Raw genomic sequence first — 23,623 nt, 5'->3', positions numbered from 1 at the left:
AAATACACTTGAGTAAATGCACATGACACTTCGGATAAGCTACCGAACAACCCAAGACAAACCAACACTAGCATGTGCATAACATGCAAAATATGCTTATTTCACACACTTGTTTTAGTCCATGGAGCAAATTTAGTCACTGAATTTGATTAAAATCAACCTCTTTAGAATCCAGCATGGATTTTCACTCACCTGATCAGCCTGGATGGCCGAATCCAGGAAGGCTGTTATCATGTCTTCGGGGAGGCCGAGCTGGCGGAGGAGGTCAGTCAGAATGGTGGGGTCGGGGAAGAGCTCTCCAAACGTGGGCACCGGCATCGCAGTGCCTGGAAGAGGGGTATAGAGACACAAATGGTATCAGGCTTGGAGTACTGGGCATGTCATGCAACATACATAGAGATCAATGAGAGAGACAGAATTCACATATTGGGACACAAGGCACACAGCACATAAATAGCGATATGACAATCAAGAAGATGTTGTTATTGATTGCTCAAGTTTTCAATGGAGAACACAACATAAAGAACTGCGACAGCAGCAAAAAAAAAATTGTAATACAGCTAAATATTGGTGGTTGTATTAGTCTCTGTATTAACCGCCATGAGTGCATCCGTGTTTTGTTTTGTTTTTACTCTGCTCTACATTTTTGTCTGTAGTGTTTGGATAAATCATCTATTCAAAGAGAGTTCGGGAAACAAAATTTAGATCCACGATATTCACATTTTCAGGGGCCACCCTAAAGACACTTTAGTTGCTCGGCTAGAATTTGATACAATTATTCAATGTTTCCTGTCTTGCACTGGAATTACAGCTCTGTGTCATCAACTGAGTTATCACTCCATAGTTTGGGATCAAGAAGGCACATTTGGTATTCCATCAAACAACCTATGAAAAGTTGATTATACTGACGGCGTCTCTCTGTGTGCTTGTGTGTGCATACATGTACGTGTATCAAGGGCACAAGAATAAAACCTGTGTGTCTTTCTTGGCTCGGCTCATGTCACCCCTATACCGCAGAAATCCATTAACCCGTTGAGAACAAATCCTGAGTATACTCGGGCAAGTGTCTATGGAAAATGCGTGTTGTAGCAAAATTAGCCTGTCCTCAATGGGTTAAAGTCCATGAATACAATAATTACACATGTAATTTATTTGTCTACACTTATGCAAAAGTGTGAAATTTCCTGCTATTAAACTTTAGGAGTATGTAGAAAAGCATTGCAAGAAAACTCTACATGCAAAAGGGTTCAGACAAAAAAAAACTAGAAATGTCGCTACAGCGACTGGTTATACCCCCGCCAAACAACATTTCATAAGCTTTGGTCAAAACAACATTTGATAAGCTTTGGTCAAAAAACTGAGGAAGTAGTTAAATCCGCAAGATCTTTCCTTGATCTTCAGCCATTAATATGCCGTTACCATGGCAACGTACTTTCGGGTACTGCCGAAAAATGCGTCTTGCACATCTACAACCAAAGGCACACTTTGGCACATCTGTACCAAGTTTCATGGAAATTGGGCAAAAACTGAGGAAGTAGTTTGCAACACAAAATTTTCCATCATTTTGGCTCATAATATGTGAGCTGTTACCATGGCAACATACTTTTTGTCACTGTCAAGAAATGTGTCATGCTGACCTATATCCTAAGACAAACATTCAATATGAATTCCATGAGAATTAGAAGAACACTGATGAAGCAGTTTTGCCATGAAGCATTTTGCCCTATATTTTACCAATAACATGCTGTTACCATGGCAACGCACTTTTTGCCACTGCAGAAATATGTGTCTTGCACATTAACATATTCAGATGAACATCTGTACCTAATTTCATAAAAATTGATCAAAACCTGTGGGAGGAGTTCGCGACGCAAGATTTGTACCCATTTTTGCCCATAATATGCCGTTACCATGGCAACGTACTTTTGGGTACTGTCAAAAAATATGTCTTGCACATCTACAACCCAAGGCACACATCTGTGCCAAGTTTTATGGGAATCGGTTGAAAACTGAGGAAGTAGTTCGCGACGCAAGATTTGTACCCATTTTTGGCCATAATATGCCGTTACCATGGCAATGTACTTTCGGGTACTGTCAAAAAATACATCTTGCACATCTACAACCCAAGGCACACATCTGTGCCAAGTTTTATTGGAATCGGTTGAAAACTGAGGAAGTAGTTCGCGACGCAAGATTTGTACCCATTTTCGCCCATAATATGCCGTTACCATGGCAACGTACTTTTGGGTACTGTCAAAAAATACATCTTGCACATCTACAACCCAAGGCACACATCTGTGCCAAGTTTTATGGGAATCGGTTGAAAACTGAGGAAGTAGTTCGCGACGCAAGATTTGCAACGGACCGACAGCCCGACCGCCCGACCGCCTGACCGCCCGACCGCCCGACCGACCGTCCGCTGATTCCTATATACCCCCTTCAAACTTCGTTTGGCGGGGGTATAAAAAGATCTCCTACTGTAAAAGTGGATATTTTTGCACGATTAATTTTTTCGCGCTTGGCCAGGTAAGAAGAGTTTTGTGTGTTTTTAATTCCGCGGAATCTAGACATCACGCACAGGAACATATGGCTAGAAAAAATATTCGCGTGCTTTTATTTTTGCGGTAATTCTTGGTTGCGCGAAATGCCCGAAAATTTAAACACCGTGAAAATTTCCACTTTTACAGTATGAAGTGTATGATTTTCTCCTTTCTTGTTTCCTTTTTCTCACCGTTTGCATTCATGATCCACTGGGTGAGGACATCGTTGACGTACTCCATGAGTTGGACCTGGGCCAGCCAGTTCTGGACCCAGGTCTCGTTGAGTCCTGGGACCTGGAACTGTTGAAGCAGCTCCACAATCCTAAACACACATATTAGAAGAAAACAAAAATAGTAGAGATGCGTCTTGGTGAAAGGGTCATGTCATTCTCTGGCGACATTACTGCTCTGGCAGAGTCTACAGTATTCCTTACTATACACAGCCCTGTCGCTGTACTAAATCGTCGTGCTTCGCACGGCGTCCGGTTGGGCTACAGTTTTCCTACACTTTTCACAGTGTACAATAGCACACAAGCACAAACATGGTCACAGAAAAGTATCAATACAAAGCAGAGCAAATCAGCATTGTGTCCTTGAACTGGTAATCTGTCTAACCAGCAAAACATATCCACTCTTACACATTGTACATCCATACATTTCAATCACTAGGAAAGTTGCACTCTTTTGTGGAACAAAATTGGAAATAACTACTTTCAGCAACAGCAAACTATTCCAAGGAAAACTGATGGTATTAACAGCAACAAACACTTGGCTGATTAGAATTATGGTAACTCCTCTGCTAGTAGAACAATAAGTTGCAATATTTATCAAAATAATGAATTGATAAATTAATGATAGACAAATATAATGCCTCTAATGACACCTCATGGCGGGGGAATACAAAACTGAAACACAAATATGTAGTAGAAATTTTCTTGATAAATGCACAAATCGATAAATCGATAAACCTGACAATTCCAGAAAATGAAAATTGACAGTGTTCATAATATTAGACATACCGAGCATAATCAATGCTGTACTGTGAGGGATTAGAAAGGAAACTTCCAAGAATTTCTGCAATCTCCTGACTTGCATTGATTGCCAGCTGAATTTCCACCTCAGGAACATTGAAGAAGACCTTTACCAACTGTCAAAGGAAGGATAATAATGAGAAGAAAAAATATGAGAATGATATCAAGTACAACGTATAACACCTTGCATTTCTGTACAAAAGAGAGAAAAAAAGCGAACAAAATGATACATTAATACATAGGCCGTCCCATCCATCTTCACTAGTCATTGAATAAGTTCTGATTGAATATACAGGTGTAGTAAACACACAAAATAACTTTGAATAAAGAAACTCTGGAAATAAAGTACAACTGGCCAAGATTTGGAATCAAGACGAAGAAAAAGATTCTCACATACTTATCATGTTGTGCATTAGATACAATTCAAGTCTTACTCAGACACAAAAAGAATGGTATAATATTCATGCTATAACATCCATACTCCCCCTAAATTTTTCAATATGATTATACACTAGATAACTACAGATAAAAATAAACAACTTAGTACAAAAAAAAAAAAAAAGTTTAATGAAGATAGACATACCTCTGCAACAATCCTGTTTGACATGAAGATGGAGTTGAGGATATCATCGATGGATGTGAGGTTTACAGAGCAAATTTGGGCCTGGATGGTCTGGATGTCCACTGAAGCATTCACAAACTGATCAAAGATGTCTGCAAAGCTAGAGGAATTGCAGACAGCGGCCAGAGGGTCCGGGCTAGAAAACAGCGCAGTCCACTGCAAAAATATGCAGATAGAGTGAAGACAAAAACAAAAACAAAACAAAAATATCACAATTTGAATTCACAGGTCAATGGGGAAATGTGGGCACACATAACAACACGTAGATGATTAGACATTCTATATCCACACATGAAATTCTGCATATTCAATATTACACAATGCCCTGAAGAATTAAAGCAATTCTGTAAAGGCTCATGGACCATCATGCTGGAGATCCAGGTTTACATGTGTTTATAGATACTTTAGGGTTGTGATGGTAATTAGGAGAATAGTGCCAACTGCGTAGGAACTACACTTGATACATGAGAACACGATCATTATATCATCAATGGGAATATCATCATTATCATGATCACTATCGGCATCATCATCATAATCATCTTAATCATGATCACTATCATTATCATCATCATGCCTCACTTAAAAGTGGTGATAGATCTCCAACCTTGATAACAAATAGTTAGAATACATAATATTATACATCGTTAAAAGTATCTTTAAAACTACCAAAGTTATAGGCTCAGTAAGGGGAATATTCTAAACAGTTGCAATATCTTGGTGACATATCACAGAAGATTCAAGCAGGTTTTGCCTTACTTTATTTTTCCTACAGGCTATTGTTTACAACATTCTACTGGACATACATGTATGATTTGTTGAGCTTGCATGAAAAACAAATATGAAAAAACTGAAGAGTGAAAATCAGAGGTGAAAGAGCTTTATAGGTAACAGAAATTGGATACTGTGGGCATAATGTACTCCTGAAAGCAGTCAGGTCTCATTGGTTTGGGATGAGGTAAAGAGCGAGGGAGAGGGGAAGGAAAGGAGATGGGGGCAGATCCAAAGATACCTGATCAAATTGAGGAGCCATCTGCAGGAATCCCTCGACGACCTCCGCAGGGAGACCAGTCTGGTACAGGAGCTGCCTAATGATGTCTGGGTCTGGGAACAGCTCCTCAAACGTGGGGATGCTAGTCACTGTTCCTGGTAAATACAAACACATATGCAAAAATGTTCACTAAAAAAGACGCAATCAACCAATGAAATATACTGTAAATAAGTATATTTAACTCAAAAAAAAAAAGAATAAGAAATTATAGCTACATGCTGGGGCCCTTTAAACTGCAGGGTAGTGAAAGAAGAGCAGAGTTAAATCTAATTATGCAATCTACCCATGTAAACTATAATAATGCAAACTCTACCGCATGAACTTTGTGACCTGCAGCTTTCCCAGGTATGGAATTCAGATTTTGCAAGTGAAAACTTAGAAGTACTGTGCCCAGAATGCAGCGAACACTTTCCTGATTTCAGATGGATTTTCCCTCTGTTGCACAAATTCCTCAGCGAATATGTAATCAAAGTATTTCAAACAAAAATTAAAACAGGTGGAAGAAAACAGAACTAGACGTGGCAGACAGGAATTGAAAGAGATCATGGTCCAGATAGAAAATACAGAAGGAGCATCCGAGTCAAATTAAACATCACTTTGATTCATTGTGGGGCAAAGTGATGAAATATAGGACTATATGTATGTCAGCATATAGAGTCCTGTACTACTTGGTCTAAATGCCCTTACTAATGGTCTATATAAGTATGTACATGTAGCTATCACTGGATTGGCAGCTGATATGTACTCAAAAGCCCCAAAACATACCGGTAGCTTCTCCCTTATCTGGCCAAGTCGCTTTAATATCCGGACGGGCGCCAGTCCCGATATGGCCAGATAACAGAGGGTGGACTGTACTAACATTCCGCACATTTACAATTGTACAGTATGCCGACCACATCAGCAGAGAACCCATTGAAGACGAGTCCCAAGTACAGCTGTATACTCAGGCAAGTGTCAATGGGAAATGTGTGTTGTAGCAAAATCAGCCCGTCCTCAACGGGTTAAAAAGACAAGGTCAGTATCTACTCATTCCAACTCACCATTGTTTTCAGACAGCCAGCCAGCGATAGCCTCCTCGATGTAGTCCATCAGCTGGACCTGGCTCAAATAGCTCTCCAGTGCGCTCAGGTCAAGTTCAGGGGCATAAAGCTGCAGAAAGTCCACGATTCTGTGAAATAAGAAAAAATAATTCCTTTCTGGTGACAAGATGATGTTCAACTTTGGCCTCTTGATATGATTAATATAGTAGCATCAAGCTGTCAATTGCTATAAATACCAGTATTAAAACAAGAAAAGAATCTCATTTTGGTTCTTGATCCTTTGGTATTGGCTACCCATAATGTACCCCTGTCCTTTGGTTGTTAAACAGCTCTTACAGCCTTTTCACTTGCATTTTATTTATTTCTGTGAAGTCTTGGTTGTAGTTAGTGCTTAAAAAGTATCAACAACTCAAGTAAAAGTTACACAAACATTCCAGCCAACTGTCACAGTGACAAAATAGAAATCTTATGAGGATTATACAGAATTTTAGCGTTATTTTGCTGTGTGGATTTTTCTTTTCTTTAATTTTGTGCTACTTGCAGTATTACAAAATTACAGTATTTTGCAAATGGCAACATTTTTGGAGATACTGAACTTTGTCTAGCGTTACTTCCATCTCCAAACTCACAAGCAAGCAACGCTACCTAAAATTGGCCCATCATGAACAATATCAAATGGAATGCAAATTGTAGGTTATCTTTGTTGATTAGTCCCCATCTACTCACAAAAAAAAAGGCATGGCTAAGGAAGACAATCAGTAACTATATTTGCATTTATCTCTTTGATCACAAAATAAAGCCAGCAATATGTATTGCCATTCATCCACTGTTAATGATGATGAAATCATTTTACAATTGCAGGGCAATCCACGTACCGTTGAAGTGCTGAGGTATACTCCAGTGGATTTTCGGTTAAAGATGCCAGGATTTGGGCCACCTCTTGACTGATATTGATGGCGATCTGAACATCCACCTCAGGTAGATTGAAAATGAGCTGAGCCATCTGATGTGGAATGAAACAAGAATACAGAAGAAAAAAAAAATGTTGTACATTGACTTGTATAAATTGTTGGTAACAATATTAATGATTGAGATTATGATGATGATGATGATGATGATGATGATGATGATAAGCGAAAGAAAGAGAGGAACGAAGTTGATGCTGATAGTGATGTAGACAAAATCATTTATGAGCTTTCCATTTTGTCAAGGTGGTTAAAGTGCTTGACAGTTTGTCAATGATCTGGTCACTGGAATCAAAACTGTGACTTACAAGGCACACATTTTACTCTTTAAGAATTGATCCATCCACACCTGCTCTTTTCCAGCTCACACATGCTCCACCCCACTACACTGACACCCGGCTTATTACCAGGGTCCTATCTATAACGCCTCGGTCAGAAAAAAAAAAAAAAAAATGCTGCGGATATAAAGTTATCTCGCCCAAGTGCGTAAATGGCATGGCAAGACCCCCATCCGTACATTATAGTGCAGATGACAAAATGAAAGACTGAAATACATGTGTACAAATTGTACTTCTACTTTTTCCATAAGTGTTGCAAACAAGTTGCTGTGTACAACATCTATGGTAAATATTGTACACAAAATTGTTCACATTAGTCAGGAGGAGCAATGCTACTTTTGTTTTTACAAGTAATGCCATCATTCCTTGCAGTATTCATCTACTTCACTTTGCTATCCTTACAAGTAATTTCATCCTTAATTGTATTCATAATAGATAACTCTGTGCTTTGCCTCTGCATGTAGTTGTATAAAATATCACAATGGCCCGAATTCACGAAGGTGGTACAATCTTTCATTGATGAAATGACCATTTCATCTAGATGAAATGTTCATTTCATTACAGAATGACTGATTTCCTAACGAAATAGGTCACGCGACACTTGGCGACCCATACAAAACTACAGTCTTTGTCCATGGTTTAAACCATGGACAAAGATTGTACCACCTTCGTAAATTCGGACCAATGTGTCTCATCCCTGTCCCCCCCCCCCCCCCCCAAAAAAAAGAACTTCTGGCGCACCTCGATGATCTGGACGTTGGACATGAAGATAGTGCTGAGGATGTCGTCGATGGAGGAGAGGTTGACGGAGCAGAGCTGGGTCTGGATGGCATCAATGTCCACTGTGGCGTTGAGGGACAGCTCAAAGACGTTCTGGAAGCTGGTCTCACACAGGGCGGTCAGTGGGTCCGGGCTGGCAAACAGGTTGACCCACTGCAAACAAAATGGTTGACCGAAATACAATATTTAATGTACACTGTATTGCATGTAACATGTGCACTGACATTTCAATTGGCAAGGGTTTTCACATGCTCAGTTCTTAGTGATGCAACCAGTCTGCTACAGCCTAACTTCCGAAGTCTATGATTTTGGAGAAAATTGAGAAGTATGTATTGTACATCCTCAACATCTAAAGGCAGACACACACGTTCTCTTTACACCTACACTCATGTACTGTACTAAATAATGAAGACAGTTTCATTCTGGAGCAACACATTCCATTATGACATTACTCCGACTGTGACATACTGTCTTACAGTTACCTTTCATCCCAGTTAGGGTGTACATAGAATGATACAATATAGTGCATAAAGAGATTATTCTTTCCACTCTATGTTTGTTGATTTGTTTTTCTTTATAATTATGAGTTTGATCACAACATAGATTAACTCCATCCTTGCTATTTTGAGATATTTGCAATTAAACCTTTCTAAAAATACAAAGGAAATAATAAGAAATTATGGGATATTTTATTCACAACTTCAAGAATAGTTTTTGTCATGTAACAAGTGAGCTATTATTGGAAAGTTTTTAATTTAATCAAGTTGATGAAGGACTGTATGGCACTTGAACCCCTTTTGTGGTCAAATTTGTCATATCATACAGTGTATACAAGACAGTGTACATTTACAGTATATGGCACTTGTGTGGATCCAACCATGTACACATACAAGGTTGTACCTGATCAAATTGAGGAGCCATCTGCAGGAATCCCTCGACGACCTCTGCAGGGAGACCGGTCTGGTACAGGAGCTGCCTGATGATGTCTGGGTCTGGGAACAGCTCCTCAAACGTGGGGATGCTAGTCACGGTTCCTGTCATGACAAAATATACAAATACACATTTAAATAAATTAATAATTGAATAATTAATATATGCATACATACATAAAATCTCAATAGTTAAACAAATAAATAGATTAACAAATGAATGACTGCACAAATAAAAAGTAGATAAGCAATAAAGCAAAAAAGAATAAATTTTGCTATGATTTCATTTCAAAATAGGCCATGCAACATTTGGCGCTCCATACGAATTGTCCATGGTTTAAACCAAGGTTTCAATTGTACCACCTTCGTGAATTTGGGCCATAGAATCTCTTTCTCACCATTATTTCCCATGATCCAACTAGCGATGGCCTCGTTGATGTAGTCCGTGAGCTGCACCTGTCCCAACCAACTCTGGAACACGCTCACGTCCAGGTCCGGAACAAGCTCCTGTAGTATTTCAGTGATTCTGTCATATAGGAGAAGGGGTGAGAGAAATATATAATAGAGAGAGATATATAACAGAGAGAGAAAGGGGAGAGATGTAAGCACTTGGAGGCATACAAAAGTGAGGAAAAACCAGCAATACTGTACATATCCATTGATATGACTACTATCAAAAGTTTTTCAGTTGTTGGGTTAGATATGGACAACTTCAAACAATACTGTTTATTAAAGCTGTTATTTTTGCGACAGTTTAATTTTTGCGGATTTCACGAATCACAGTGGAACCATGAATTTAACAACACACGAAAATGTCTCCATGCACTACAGCTGTAGGCTACTAGTGCATTTATGTTTAACTTAGCATCGGCATCAGTTCGCGAAAACAACATCTCACAAAAATGTCTATGACCTCCTAATTCGTGAAAAATATCTGCAGGCAAAAATAACAGCGTATACAGTAAACTTTTCATTATATACAAATCAAACATGAGATGTGAGAACAGAGAGGTAAACTAAATTTATACACAACTAAAAAAAAGTATAATCATGTACTTCAGGCATTTCTACTAGGGTTGACTAGCCTTCAAAATGTTAATAAGTAAGATTATGTATGCAAAGTATTAGAGAATGTACTCATAAATACTTTTGGATTTATAAAACTCTACAATGCATTAATACTCTCATTTGTATTTCTCCATAAATTGTGCTCTAGTCTTAGACATGTCTTGATACAGCAAATCATTAGCTGATCACAGCAAAATAGACTATCACTGAGCAAGATCTATAATTAAAGTGAATATCTTTTTGCTTCCAAACAGGAAAAAAAATCAAACTATGCATTCTAAAGGTAAAATAAGGATGGTAAAAATGGGCATCAAACCTGGCTAACTCGGTGCTGTACTGCAAGGGGTTCGCTATCAGGGACTGGATGATCTGGGAGGCCTCTTGGCTGATGTTGATGGCCAGCTGAACCTCCACATCGGGCAGATTGAAAAGAACTTGCACCAGCTATTGGCAAAAGAGGACAACAGACAGAGAGACATTCAGACAGACAGACAGACAGACAGACAAACAAACAAACAGAAATAAAGCTTAATACTTGTGAACATGTGAATACAGTATCATATAAATGATTTCAATGTACAGTGGACTCCTGTTATGACGAAGTCCTCGGGACCAGCAGTTTTCTTTCGTTACATCGAAATTTCGTTATAACCGAACAAATAAACAATAAAAAAAATAGAATGGATATTATCACTGCCTGAATTTTTACTTCGTTGTAATCAGAATCTCGTTATAACCGTGTTCGTTATAATGGGAGTGCACTGTATTACAATGTATGTCTCAATGAAATTTCTGTACAGAGATGGCAAAACATTTTGTTTGAAGGGAAGATTCCCCACCTGATTCCTGACCTCTGAACTTTGGGTAGAACTCAGCTGTCTGCCTTAGATCTTATTTCTGAACTGCCTACTTTACAAGCTGTCATTTTTATAGTGAGGGTTAATTTTTCGCAAATCATTGTCGTTGGACTGTGAGTTTAACTACACACAAAAATATCTCAAACGGACAGAAAACGGTGCACTCATGATAGCCTGGGTGTCAAAAATCGCAAAGATCAACATCTTGCGAAAATGTCCACGGCCTACTCATTTGCAAAATTATCTGTAAGTGAAAATTAAAGCTTATACAGTACATGCACATCATGATGCACTGAAACATTTCTTATTCTGACGAATGCACTTTATTTTGCCATCATCAGGCAATCATCTGAGAGATACAAACAAACTATTGCCACAGACCCCAAATATCAGGCGGTCAAAATTTGACCAGGGCGTTACCTCAATGGTCAGTCTGTTCGACATGAAAATGGAGGAGAGGACGCTGTCGATGGAAGTCAGGTTGATGGAGCAGAGGGCGGTCTGAATGGACTGGACGTCGACCGTGGCATTGACCGTCTGCTCAAAGACGTCTTGGAAGGGGCTGGTCTGACAGATGGCTGCAAAAGGTTCTTCGGTCAAGAAAAGATTGATCCACTGCAAAAAAAAAAAAAAAAAAAAAAGTATGGTGATGAAAATAAGTAACAAAGGATAAAAGAAATACATTCAAGATATCAGTGAATCATATGAACATTTGAAAATATTTAGACATTAATGCATACATAGAAAGCAAATTCAATGACATGCATGTTTCTCAGATGTTTCGAGAGGATCAGCTGCTGCTGGTTCACTAGCTAGAGGGTAAATCTCTCATTTTCCATCACGGAGAGAAAAGTACTTGGCACATTTCCAGGTGAATTGTGACAGGTGACAGGTCAACAACAGCATCACTGATAGTTTATACCTGATCGGACAGAGGAGCTAAGCCCATGAATCCCTCGATGACCTCCACGGGGAGACCGCTCTCGGCCAGGAACTGCCTGATGATGTCTGGATCTGGGAACAGTTCCTCAAATGTGGGCAGCATCTGCACTGTCCCTGTTCATTGGAATGAGATGTAAAAATATCCTGTCGTAAAATTGACGGTGATCTACTGTTGTGGTGAATATGTGCATGATTGAATGTGCCTGTGTGTGTGTGTGTATACATTTGATGAATATTTAACAAATAGCAATAACTATCATTCTTTGTGTTATTTTGTCTTACTTCATCCAAGCTTTCAAAGATCACCTCAATAACATCCTTCCTAAGAACAAGCAAAACAAAATAGATTTCAAAACATTTACAAATAAACTTCAGACAGCAGGTGGTTATAAGCTACATGTACAGGTAATACCTAAAGTTTTTACAGAAAAAGTATCATATATTTCTTACTTTTTATCTGGAAACAAGTGAGGACATTACAATTGGATAACGCAATCATGATTTCTAAGTCATTGGGATGACAATATGATTATTTTTTTTTTTGTCCTGGTGTAGGGATTTACTTTGAACCATTTTAATAAGCAGTGTATCCTTCCTTCGGTTATTACATATACCATCCCTCTATACACCAATACATCAGCCCACATCACATACACGTACATATTCACATCCACACACGCACCCATGCACCCTACCTATCACAGACACTCCACACATCACATGACATTTTCCCGCCTTTTCACCCCTCACTAATCGGTCCCTATAATGCCGAAGACATGCCCAACTCACCCAAGCTTACACATCCATTTACATACTATGAATATTTAGTTTTCACCTTTGTTTCCTCATTTGCATATTTGGTTATGATGATTTTGTATCTGAATATTTATATGTTACAACTCAAATTTACATGTAAAATCACGCCAAATTATTTGACCATTAAACTGGCTACAAGGCAGTTAGCCAGGAGAAGACTCCATTCAAGTAACACGTGTGCTGCCCTGTCTGCTTTTGGTGGTGTTGAGTGCTAGAGAGCTAAGAGAACCCGAGCCCTACACTGGTACATGTATGTGTGAGTCTCTTCTCACCATTGGATCGAGTCAGCCACTCGGTGACAGCTGTGCTGACGTACTGGGATAGCTCCAGCTGTGCCAGGATCGTCCGGAACCACTGTGGGGACTCCCCAGTCATTTCAAGCATCCTCAGCTGGGCGATAAGGCTGCCATAGAGAACAAGAGAAAATAGCATTTTTTTTTTCCACATAAACATGTAAAGTACATACCTCACTTTCAAAATAGCCGCCTTGTTTGATTGATAGATTGCTGAGGCAAGAAAAAAATCTCATTCCGTATGCCCCCCCCCCAAAAAAAAATATGGCAATATTAAAACAACAACTGATACAGACCATGGTGTGATATAATCATGATGATGTCATTATGATAGATCTGACAAATACATTTTATTGCTAAATATGTACTACATCCCTTATTAATACAGCTGAAGGTACAAACGTGTAGCAGAGTATACTGGTTTGACTGTAGTCTTATACATGTATGTACTGGGTAGACTTATACATGATTCCTGTTTGCTGCAAACTCTTGAGATGACCCATCATAGTTCCAAAAAGAGCAATTCACTTTGAACCATGTACTACTAAAATGTACCTTATGTGAGGGACAACAGGATACAGACAAACTTCACCACGGATAATTCTAATCACGGAGTAGTCAAGGGGGATTGATTGTCCTGTCCTGAATAACATAAGTGTGCTATTTAGGAGACCAGAGGCCTGTTTCATAAAAAGTGATGCAATTGATCTTCTGCTCGATTTACTGAGTGTATAACTTGTTGAATTGAGCGTAAATTCAATATTGAGCACAAGTCCTGTTTCATAAAGACATGTGTGCTTGACTTCAAGAAAAATTGACTTGGGCCTGTTTCATAAAGTTTGAGCATAAGTTGCGATCAATCGCAAATTGCATTTCATAAAAAATTTGCAACTGATCTCAAGTTTCTTGTATGCTCAATCTATTGAAAGGTAAACCTGTACGCTTCATTTTTCTTGAAATCGAGCGTAACTGTCTTTATGAAAAGGACGTACTCTCAATAAATTGAGAAGAAGATCAATCGCAACTCTTTTAATATGAAACAGGCTCCAAGAACTGTAGAGCTAACCTGTCAAGGCCAGGAATGGTGTCCGGAGACATGGACTGTTCAGCGAGTCTGGCCAGCCACTGGGCCAGGATGACCTCCGTCCGGTTAGAGACGGTCAACCACCAGGCAGGATCGACGACCACCTGAGGGGGATCGACGATGAAGGCTGTGATGAGGGCTGCCAACTCTTGCTGGCGGAGCATGGCGGCCGTCTGGTTAAACGGCGGCAAGGTGGGATCCAGGGACAAGATCCTGTTGATCTGCAAGTGACAGGAAATAAATCGAATTCAAAACGTTCGGTGTGCGCTAAGCCTTCAGCTACATGAGTATTGTACACACAGCACTACAACAAACTTCTTATATTCTGATACCTGCTTGATCGTTTTAATCATTTACCACGAGAGAATATTACACCAACACCTTTTCAACTTTCTGAGTTTTTGTCATACACAATGCACATGTTTGTATTTTGATATGAAAGGGTTGGCACCTCACCAACATGCAGAACTCTCCTATTGTTGTTACAGTCATACATCCAGTTTCTACCATGATTACACACCTCTAGATTCATTCATAGCTTGATTGCAGCTTGAACACAATGATATCTTGAAAGTAATAATTGACATGTTCTCTCACCATTCATCACTCCTGGGGTGGAATTTCTTGGCAATAACAAAATGGGAGGTACTAGTAAAGAAAGTCTACTGCATTAAAATATGCAATGATAGTACACTATCTTTGGATTTTCAAGTGAACTGCATATGTACATGTACATTGTGTATGTAGGAAAGCTTTATGAGCTACTCTTGAATGGAGACCAGAATCTACATCTAAACTCCAACTGACTGACAAATTGTCCTTCTCCAAATGAATGTAAATAAACCCTGATTTTGATGTATGCCCCTGATTTTGATATTGGTGAGACTCCAACCCAATTGCAAGAAAGGTGTCATGGTATGCAAGCCCATGGTTTCCATCATTGCTATGAGTCAAAAACACTGAATAATCTGTATTTGTTTACATTGATAAAGGGCACTTCAACAAGCAGTTACAATAAAAATAACTCAGCACAAGAATACTTAATTTGAACCAGAATTTATTTTGCTTTATATTTTCTGAAAATCTGTTCCAAGTGTAGAATGATTTACCACAGTAAATTCTGAGACATGCAATTATTACCTCGTTCTGTATGTCGGTGAATTTGAGGACATCATCCAGCTCGGAGAGCAGGACCGTGACGTTGGTGCTGCAGAAAACTTCCTCGACCACGCTGATGTCGGTGGGCGAGTCTGGGGGCAGGGTGAAGAACGTTGCAAACTCGCCAGATGCACAGAGCTGTGCAAAGGCATTAGGTGTAACGAACAAGTAGGTCATCTGGAGGGGAAAAAAAAGAAGAAAAGACTTGTCAAGCAAATAAGCTTCCATCATTTAAAAGTTACTGGTATTCTAGTGACCTGGCAAGTCCTCTCACACATTTCCACTTTTCAAATGAAAATGAAATCAAATTATAAAATAATTTGTATTGCTGAAGCACAAAATAAAATGATGTTGAAGTTAACCAAATAAAGTAATGAAATCAACATAGAATGATATGATAACCAGTATTTATATTTTGCCTTTTCAAGATAAACTACATGTACAAATGCTTGCAAAATTACAGCAAAATACAAGAAATCAACAATTTCTTTACTGAACTAAACAAAACAAAACAAAACAAAACAAACAAATAATGATATTAAACTTGATTTGATTGCTGTGACATAGGAAACAAATCAAAACTAACAAAAGTTTTACTTTTTTATAAACAGGTTTTTAAAAGTTGTTAACATACAAGTACATTGTACATGTATGCACATCAAGTAGCCTGAATGACCCCTTGCACATTAACAAATAGTCTTATTTGATTTTAGTAATCACTGAATGGGTAACTGGTTACCATGGCAACTCCTCCTACCTTGTCTGCTTGCATGCTGAGAGAAAGGAAGGTGTCAATGATCTCGGGAGCAACGTCGCTCTGGCCCAGAAGCTCACGAACGTGGGTGGCGTTCACAAACAGTTCATCAAGGGTGGGAAGTGTGAAGGATTGTCCTGGATTAAAAAAAGAAAAAAAAATGAATAAATAAATGTATTATAAGAATTTTAATGCCAATGGAACACAGAACAATGTTTGTACCAGATTGCTCTTGTCAATGTACTCATATACTTCATTTGTTCATTGCCCTTCAAACAGTGCTGATTTTAATGGGGTCCAATGCACACTAAGTTTCGTAAACACACATAAAGTACATATTTTTGCGAAAAAGTTATTACGAAATCAAATTTAACTATCCTCCCCTCCCCTTTCATATTTCACAGTAAAACTTGCAATTACTTTTTTGTATATTCATTAATTTTAGTGTTCACATTTTTGTCAGGTAAGTGCTCATCCAAAAGAGTAACATCATACCCTAATCTAATGTACACATCCCATTAAGACTGATGTCACTGTTGTTGAGAAGCACACGGAACCTTTAAAATTCCATAACCTTCCAATACTACAAATATGTTTATGGCTAGTTTAAAGACATTTCACAGAGTATTACCATTCTCTTCTAGTTTTTCATTGTGTTGTAGTTCTTGTTTTATGCTTCTCTATAATCAGTAAGGCTAACTTGAGCACGGCGTGGATATGCACATTAACTATAACACAGAGGGAGGCCCATCCGTCAGTATACCTTGCAACATTTTGAGCATGTCGATGAGCACCGACGTGATGTAGTCGCTGAGCCTGAAGGGGACGAGGAGAGCCGGTTCAGAGTTCAGAAGCTCCGTGGGTATCTGCCTCAGTATGTCGGCAAAGACGAAGCTCAGAAATTCGGGGTCCCTGCATGTGGTTGGTGAGAGTGGGGATTTGAGAGATTGAAGTGAAAAGGGGTGAGGGGGAGAAAATGTGTAAGAAGTAACTGAACAGCACCATGCTGGTATACTTGTCCTCTTTCTACAGAGCTTTATCTTCTCAAATTCATTTCAGGATCAGAGTTAATCTTTTGGCGAGTTGTTACATTAGAAGATAGCAATCAATTAATCTTGCAATACGTAGTAGTCTACTGGATGGTGACACAGCATTTTGCTCCTGCGACAACTGCTCCGGTCTTATTTTCTCCAAGAGCTTAGGGTTGGAGTTTAAGGGTCGTGATAAGATTTTAGGTCTAGTATGATGTGAGAGGATTAGGATTAGGGATAGGGTTATTTTTGCTGGTAGAATTCATGTTCAGCTCTTAATAACACATAGATATTTCATGAGAGCAATTGTCACAGGAACACATGTCATGAAAACCCTACGAGATGTGTTCTGGAAGATGCACTGACATTTACACTTGAACCACACACATCGACAAGAAAATGGCAACAAATACAGTCAACACAAACACATGTAAAAATAAAATACATACCATACAATAAAGCTGAAAAATAGGCAATAAACAACTAGAAACAGCAACCAAAGCCATTCCATCTATCTAGTTGCATGTCCAAAATATATAACAAGCAAAGAAACAAGGCAAGCAAGGAAGCACAAGACACTCACGTGAGGGCAGTGTTGTTGACACTGTTAGCCTCCAGCACAGCCGCTATCCTTCCCAGTGTTGTCGCGAACCACTCTTCGTTGTATTTGAGCAGGTTGGGTGGGTTTTCGATAAGGGACTGGATTGCAAAGGCTAGAGTCTGGAAGTTCTGCGAGAGGGCAGTGAAATTGACTGCATTCCCGCTTGAGATCTGGAAAAAAAAAAAAAGGAGAGAGGAAAAAAAAAAAAGAACAGTCAGAAGAAATATCTTTCTGTACCTTTTTGCTTGTGAGACAGTGCTTCCTTGACATACATGTACAACAGCGTATAAAACAGTGCATCTGTCACCACATGTGTGGGCAAAGAAATCAACCTGTCAAAAACTTCATACTTTCCCATTTATAGTGCAGAATTCATAAGAAAGCACAGCCCAAATTTGAACAGAGCTTTTCTGAGAAACAATTAGTATATACTTGCTTCCATGGTAAATCCACAAGAAGTCACAACAACAACCCACTACATGGGTAGGTCCCTGTTTCATAATGCACTGCGCATGGAAATCAATTCCGAAACTACACTGTACAACAATTGTAGGTATTTATGGTGCAGCATGTATGTAACAACCAATCAGCTTTAAGCATTGAGGTTGTTGCTATACAAGGTAGTCACTTCAGTGATTGCAAACCCTCCCAAAGAAAGACTTACCGGGAGTACTGTAAAAGTTGGAACTCTTGTGCATTCAAGTATTTTGCCGAATTCAGTTAAGTTTACTCGTCAGTGATACAGATGAGAATACTTTTCTTTCGTGATTTAAAGGGACATTCCAGACGATTTTCATAATTTCACATCATGTAGTACATAAATCGACAACTCCATGTATAGATTTGTGGAATTTATTGTGGTTCTTGAGCAGAGAAACAATACTTTGAAAAACCTGAAACAAATTACACTGAACAAGGATGATGACATAGGAGGTTCACATATTTCAGAAATGTAGAAGTGTAATTCCATTACAATACCGCTTGCTTGCGAGTTCACCTGTGTATAATCTATGCATGCCTTCTTCTTTTGTTCTGCTTCCTTGAGCCCCAACTCATGCATTCTTATGGTGACTCTGCCATGTCATCATCCTTGTTCATTGCAATTTGCTCTAAATGTTGAAAATATTCCTATTCTTCATCCCAATTACCACAAATTCTGAAACTCTGTCCTCAGTATAACTAACTTATAGTTGTTCAAATGTAAAACTCTGAAAATCATCCGGAGGTCTCCTTTAATACATATTTCCCAAAATATTTGCATGTTAGACTATTACCAACAGTTCGGTACAGCACAAAATTCACACACACACACACACACACACACACACACAGACCATGTCATGTTAACAGTATCCTAGAGTTGGACTCACTTCGGCAATGACCTCCTGCAAGTCCTGGAGGTAGGCCAGCTGGAAGGCCTCGACGTCCAGGGAGCAGAGGGCCTGGTGAGCGGCTTCCAAGTCGATGTCGGCTGGGATCTCGATGAGCTGGGGAAGATCCTCGATGTCGGCACACACGGTCTCCAACCAGGTCCTGTTCCCTTGTCTGGCTAGGATCTGATTGGTTGGAGGTTGATTGTGAAAAATAAGTTATAAAGTTCAGAAATTGCACTAGCGACACCCAAAGCTCTGGCAAATGTGCTACAGCCATAGGGAGAGGGGAAAAAAAAATACATGTATGTGTGTTACTGTAATTTCAATACAGCAAAATCAATTGACATATTAAAATCTATAGACTAGGCCTACGAAGAAGAAAAAAACATAAATTGAATGTTCTAAATTGACAAAACACATAAGATATTTAATGTAATATACAGATATTGATGGACATGAAGACTACATTTTGTAGCTGTTTTTTTTTCTTTTTGCAAATCTATTCAATTGAAATAGACATGCAGACATGCTTTAAAAGCATGTACATAATGCTAATGAATGCTGAGTACACAATGGTACATATCACTGCATAGAGCGCAGATATACCAAGTGATGATGCTTTGCATACTCTGAACAATCAACAATGGGACAGTGGAAGAAGCCCTATTGCTTTTGTAGCTCAATGATCTAACCCATTGAGGACAACCTTAGCTGATTTTGTTATAACCCATATTTCTCAAAGACGCCTGCCTGAGTATACTCGAGACTAGTCTTCAACGAGTTAAAACACATAGATCGGTTACACACGAGAGAAAATTCGTAACTTGAATCATAATTGTAATGATGATTGCAATTCGTCTTTAGAATTATCGGACCTTACACACGCTCGCTCGAAAACTGTGATTAGAATTCGAATTCTCGAGCGAAGGCGTTATGTAATCCTTGGTGACTTGTCGATCAAAACAACGAGGTTCTATAGCGCGTATTATCTACGGAAGTGCTTGAAAGGTCACGTAAGTTCCGCCCCTCAAAAGATGTTTTTGGAGGTCAAGCATTACACACGCAAATTTCGCACCGTAATTTGAGTGAAACTTCACTGGAATTCACCTCCGGACTAGAATTTGAATTTGTGATTGTGATTAGCATTCGTGATTCTAATTTGCTTCCACACGTGCCAAAAATTCGTCATTAGAATTATTTTTCACTGGAATCATCATTCAAATGACGAATTTTTGACCGTGTGTAACCGCTCATAGTTAAGTAGTGGTCACAAGGCCACCATACATCTCTGGGGAGAAAGACCGCTGTAGTGGCAACAGGTGTTTTGTCACACGGGGGCAATGGGGCGGGGGACCCCAAAGGAGTCTGTTCACTCACAGCTTCCGTGTTCACCGAAGCGTGGAGAAGGAGGGTGATGACATCGGGGGCGAGGTCAGAGTTTGTCTCCAAGTATGTCGCAGTGTATGGCGGCATAAGGTCATTAAGGGTGATGTTCCTCCCTGAGAAAAGTCAAAGGCAAAACAAAGTATGGTGTACATAATGTGTATATACTTGTACAACATATAAGTGTCACTATATCAATGGCTTACTATATATCACTAAATGTGTAGCTTGAGACGGTCAATACAAAGCTTACGCAGACACAGATATATCCAAGATAAGAAAAGGTGCAATCAAACTTACACCACAGTAGGAATATTCCAGATAAGGAGAGGAGAACATTAGCTAATAAAGGAGCAGAAATATGGGTGATGAGGAAAAAAATGGAGCCAAATTCACAAAGAATAGATAGTGCAGATGAAAATACCATGAAGCTATTAAAGCTTATATACACATGCTCGCATATCTGAATAGGCAAATGTGCTCAAAAGCTATTCAGGAGAAATATATCAAAGATGAAATTACCGTGAAACTAAGCTTACTCACTAACGCATTGCAGATGAAAACGAAATGAAAAATCAAGTTTTCACAGAAGATTATTAGTCCATATAAGAAAGACTGAAATAAACATTGACAGAAGGAGAAATAATGTTAGATATTATGAATATTAAAACTATATGACAAAATATATATAAACTGATAAATGAACCATGAAATCTGGTTATGCAAAGCAGGGATGTCTGATTACAGAGCAAAGCCAAGCTCACCTGGCAGGCGGAGGAGGTAGTCGTTGCTGTAGGCGACGATGGCGTTCATCGTCCGGAGAGCGGCCTCCAGCTCCAGGGCCCAGGGCTGATTGTTCAGAAGACCAGACTCCAGGAGTGCTGCCAAGCTGAAGGTAAAGAATCAAGAGATGATACATGTAAATTGTATATCAAAAGTCAAAGCATTGCTGTGGGGGATGAGCCTCCACACAAAAATGATATCAAGTTCCCTCCTCTGCTGTTTTACAAATATCATATCAGTCACGAGGAGGTACACTGTCGCCAGGAGTCTTTACACGCCCTCTGTCCTGCATTCCAAATTTAGAGACCCATAAGTTTACCGGTATTTTCTTTCACTACCCATAATACCAGGTGGCTCATACGGCACAGTTTTCAGCAACATGTAGCATTCAAAGGATCTGCCTCTTGATTTATCTTGGGCAGAACTTCTACATGACTAAGCAATTTTCATTCATCTACACACATTTTTTTTCCCTACAGTACATCTTAGACCGTCATAGCAGGATCTGTAACTACATCAATGCTACGGATGTCATACACTACGACTGTTCCATGACATTATTTGTTCCTGCGACAATGGCTCCCATGAATGTATCTGCATGCACAGCCAAACTTACAAATTCTACCCACAAACATAACCCTAACCCTAATCCTCACATCAAACTAAACCTAAAAAGCCTATCACAACCCTAACCCTACCTGTAACCTAAGTCCTTGGAGAGAATAAGACCAGAGCAAGTGTCGCAGGAGCAAATATCACGTCATTGTCACAACAGTTTCAGAAATACTGTATCATCTGAAACATAGTGTGCATATGACAGATTGTGAGGAAAAGCAAAGTGCAGTGAGTTCTCACTTGGCGAGGTTTTCCATGCCATCTGCACTGATGAGTCTCTGCTGGGCAGCATTCAGCCTCTCTGCCAGGGCCAAGAGGTTGGCCACCGTCTTGTTTTGCCATGCAGGGTCAAAGGTCAGGCTGGGAGGGGCCGCAATGAGGCGCTGGATGGTTGCCGTCCATTCCTCCTGACTGAGGGCATACGCCGTCCAGTTGAAGGTCCCTACTTGAACAGTGGGATCTATCAGTAGTTGGTACTTGAGACCAAACATCATAAGAGAGAGAGAAAAAAAAAACACAAAGTACTTCAGAGGAAAAAATGAAATGGATTTTATTCATTTAAATCAAAATTACAATTTGAATTCACAGAAAGCGAAAGAAATACAAGTGTACATAATATGGGCAGGACAGCACATACAGGTACAGTGTATTAATTTCTTTGATAAATGATATGATAAGTCACATCTACACTGAACTCAGCATGAACACAGTAACAAGAACTGTTCACATAATCATACCATGAGAATGAAATAAATAAAAAAGAATGACTAGAGATGATCTCATTGTTCCACATTTGGTCATAGACAGAGTCTTAATTCTTCTGCAATATCTGAGCACCCAGAAATTGACTGAAGCGACGACCACATCACATGCTAAAGATTTTCATATATCTCCTCATTGCTTCGGTCAACTTCACTCGCCACATCTACGACATTTGTTCATACCTGTGCCAGGATTTCGTCATAAGAGCTGATCTCCTTCAGCTCTATGGTGAGGTCCTCGAAGTTGATGGAGCAGAACGCCGTCTCCAGACTCGCCACGTCGAAGTCCGGGTTGAGGGGCGAGTAGAAGAAGGCGGAGAACTGTCCACTCGCGCACAGAGTCAAGAGAGGGTTGGTCATGTTGAAGAATACCAACATCTACACGAGACATTGATAATAAAATGAATGCTGAAGGTAATGTCCAAGAAACCACCTTTCTGTTGATTGACACTGTGCCTTTTTATTTTTCTCTTCAGAGTTTAGTGTTTCATAATATTTAAATATACACTGTAGTCATACATGTTACAGCTTGTATTTCATAAAACATTTATACTAATTTTCTTCAGATGACTGTGCTTGAATATGACAACAAGAGCCTTCCAAACTAAGATTCTGTCGGCGATGTTATCTGTCAATCATTGCATAAGTACTAATATGATTAACTTAATATATTTGAATGCCCCTTCCCCAAGACTGAGCATACACACTGTAACTCACATGTTTTCCCTGCAGTGTCTATAGTTTATTATATTAGTAACATGGAAAGAGTAGTCATGGTTTTAGACCCTTGAACAGAGTCCTTGCTTTA

At 39.3% G+C, this 23,623-nt stretch overlaps 2 protein-coding genes across 2 annotated transcripts in view; both read right to left on the bottom strand.

Moving 5' to 3' along the window:
- The window catches only part of LOC140233781 (uncharacterized), a 157,213-nt gene that overhangs the window by 73,202 nt on the left and 60,388 nt on the right, over window positions 1-23,623 (bottom strand). Inside the window, exons 33-44 of the mRNA XM_072313875.1 lie at window positions 22,999-23,193; window positions 22,295-22,530; window positions 21,421-21,545; window positions 20,651-20,772; window positions 19,271-19,456; window positions 17,883-18,070; window positions 17,032-17,180; window positions 16,272-16,405; window positions 15,497-15,691; window positions 14,314-14,577; window positions 2,732-2,840; window positions 193-326 (exon numbers count right to left, since the gene is read on the bottom strand). Coding sequence (XP_072169976.1) covers window positions 193-326; window positions 2,732-2,840; window positions 14,314-14,577; window positions 15,497-15,691; window positions 16,272-16,405; window positions 17,032-17,180; window positions 17,883-18,070; window positions 19,271-19,456; window positions 20,651-20,772; window positions 21,421-21,545; window positions 22,295-22,530; window positions 22,999-23,193 — 2,037 coding nt within the window. The remainder of the gene's footprint in view (window positions 1-192; window positions 327-2,731; window positions 2,841-14,313; window positions 14,578-15,496; window positions 15,692-16,271; window positions 16,406-17,031; window positions 17,181-17,882; window positions 18,071-19,270; window positions 19,457-20,650; window positions 20,773-21,420; window positions 21,546-22,294; window positions 22,531-22,998; window positions 23,194-23,623) is intronic.
- On the bottom strand, window positions 3,550-13,354 carry LOC140234380 (uncharacterized). The gene is made up of 12 exons (XM_072314433.1): window positions 13,252-13,354; window positions 12,144-12,277; window positions 11,642-11,836; window positions 10,681-10,808; window positions 9,695-9,822; window positions 9,268-9,401; window positions 8,329-8,520; window positions 7,160-7,287; window positions 6,285-6,412; window positions 5,206-5,339; window positions 4,155-4,349; window positions 3,550-3,687 (listed from the first exon to the last, which is right to left on the bottom strand). The coding sequence occupies exons 1-12, from the start codon at window positions 13,352-13,354 to the stop codon at window positions 3,550-3,552; spliced, it is 1,737 nt and encodes a 578-aa protein (XP_072170534.1).

The sequence above is a fragment of the Diadema setosum genome, chromosome 10 (genome assembly GCF_964275005.1).
Source record: "Diadema setosum chromosome 10, eeDiaSeto1, whole genome shotgun sequence".
Classification (NCBI taxonomy): domain Eukaryota; kingdom Metazoa; phylum Echinodermata; class Echinoidea; order Diadematoida; family Diadematidae; genus Diadema; species Diadema setosum.
This window is presented reverse-complemented; position numbering and strand designations above follow the sequence as displayed.

What these genes read in the sequence shown, in the direction of transcription:
- LOC140234380 (XM_072314433.1), bottom strand. Translation starts at nt 13,354, where the DNA reads ATGACTGGGGAGTCCCCACAGTGGTTCCGGACGATCCTGGCACAGCTG. An exon ending in TACAGCACCGAGTTAGCCAG is followed by an intron (nt 9,823 to 10,680) that starts GTTTGATGCCCA and finishes CCTATATGACAG; the next exon opens with AATCACTGAAATACTACAGG. An exon ending in CCAACGTCCAGATCATCGAG is followed by an intron (nt 7,288 to 8,328) that starts GTGCGCCAGAAG and finishes ATTCCACATCAG; the next exon opens with ATGGCTCAGCTCATTTTCAA.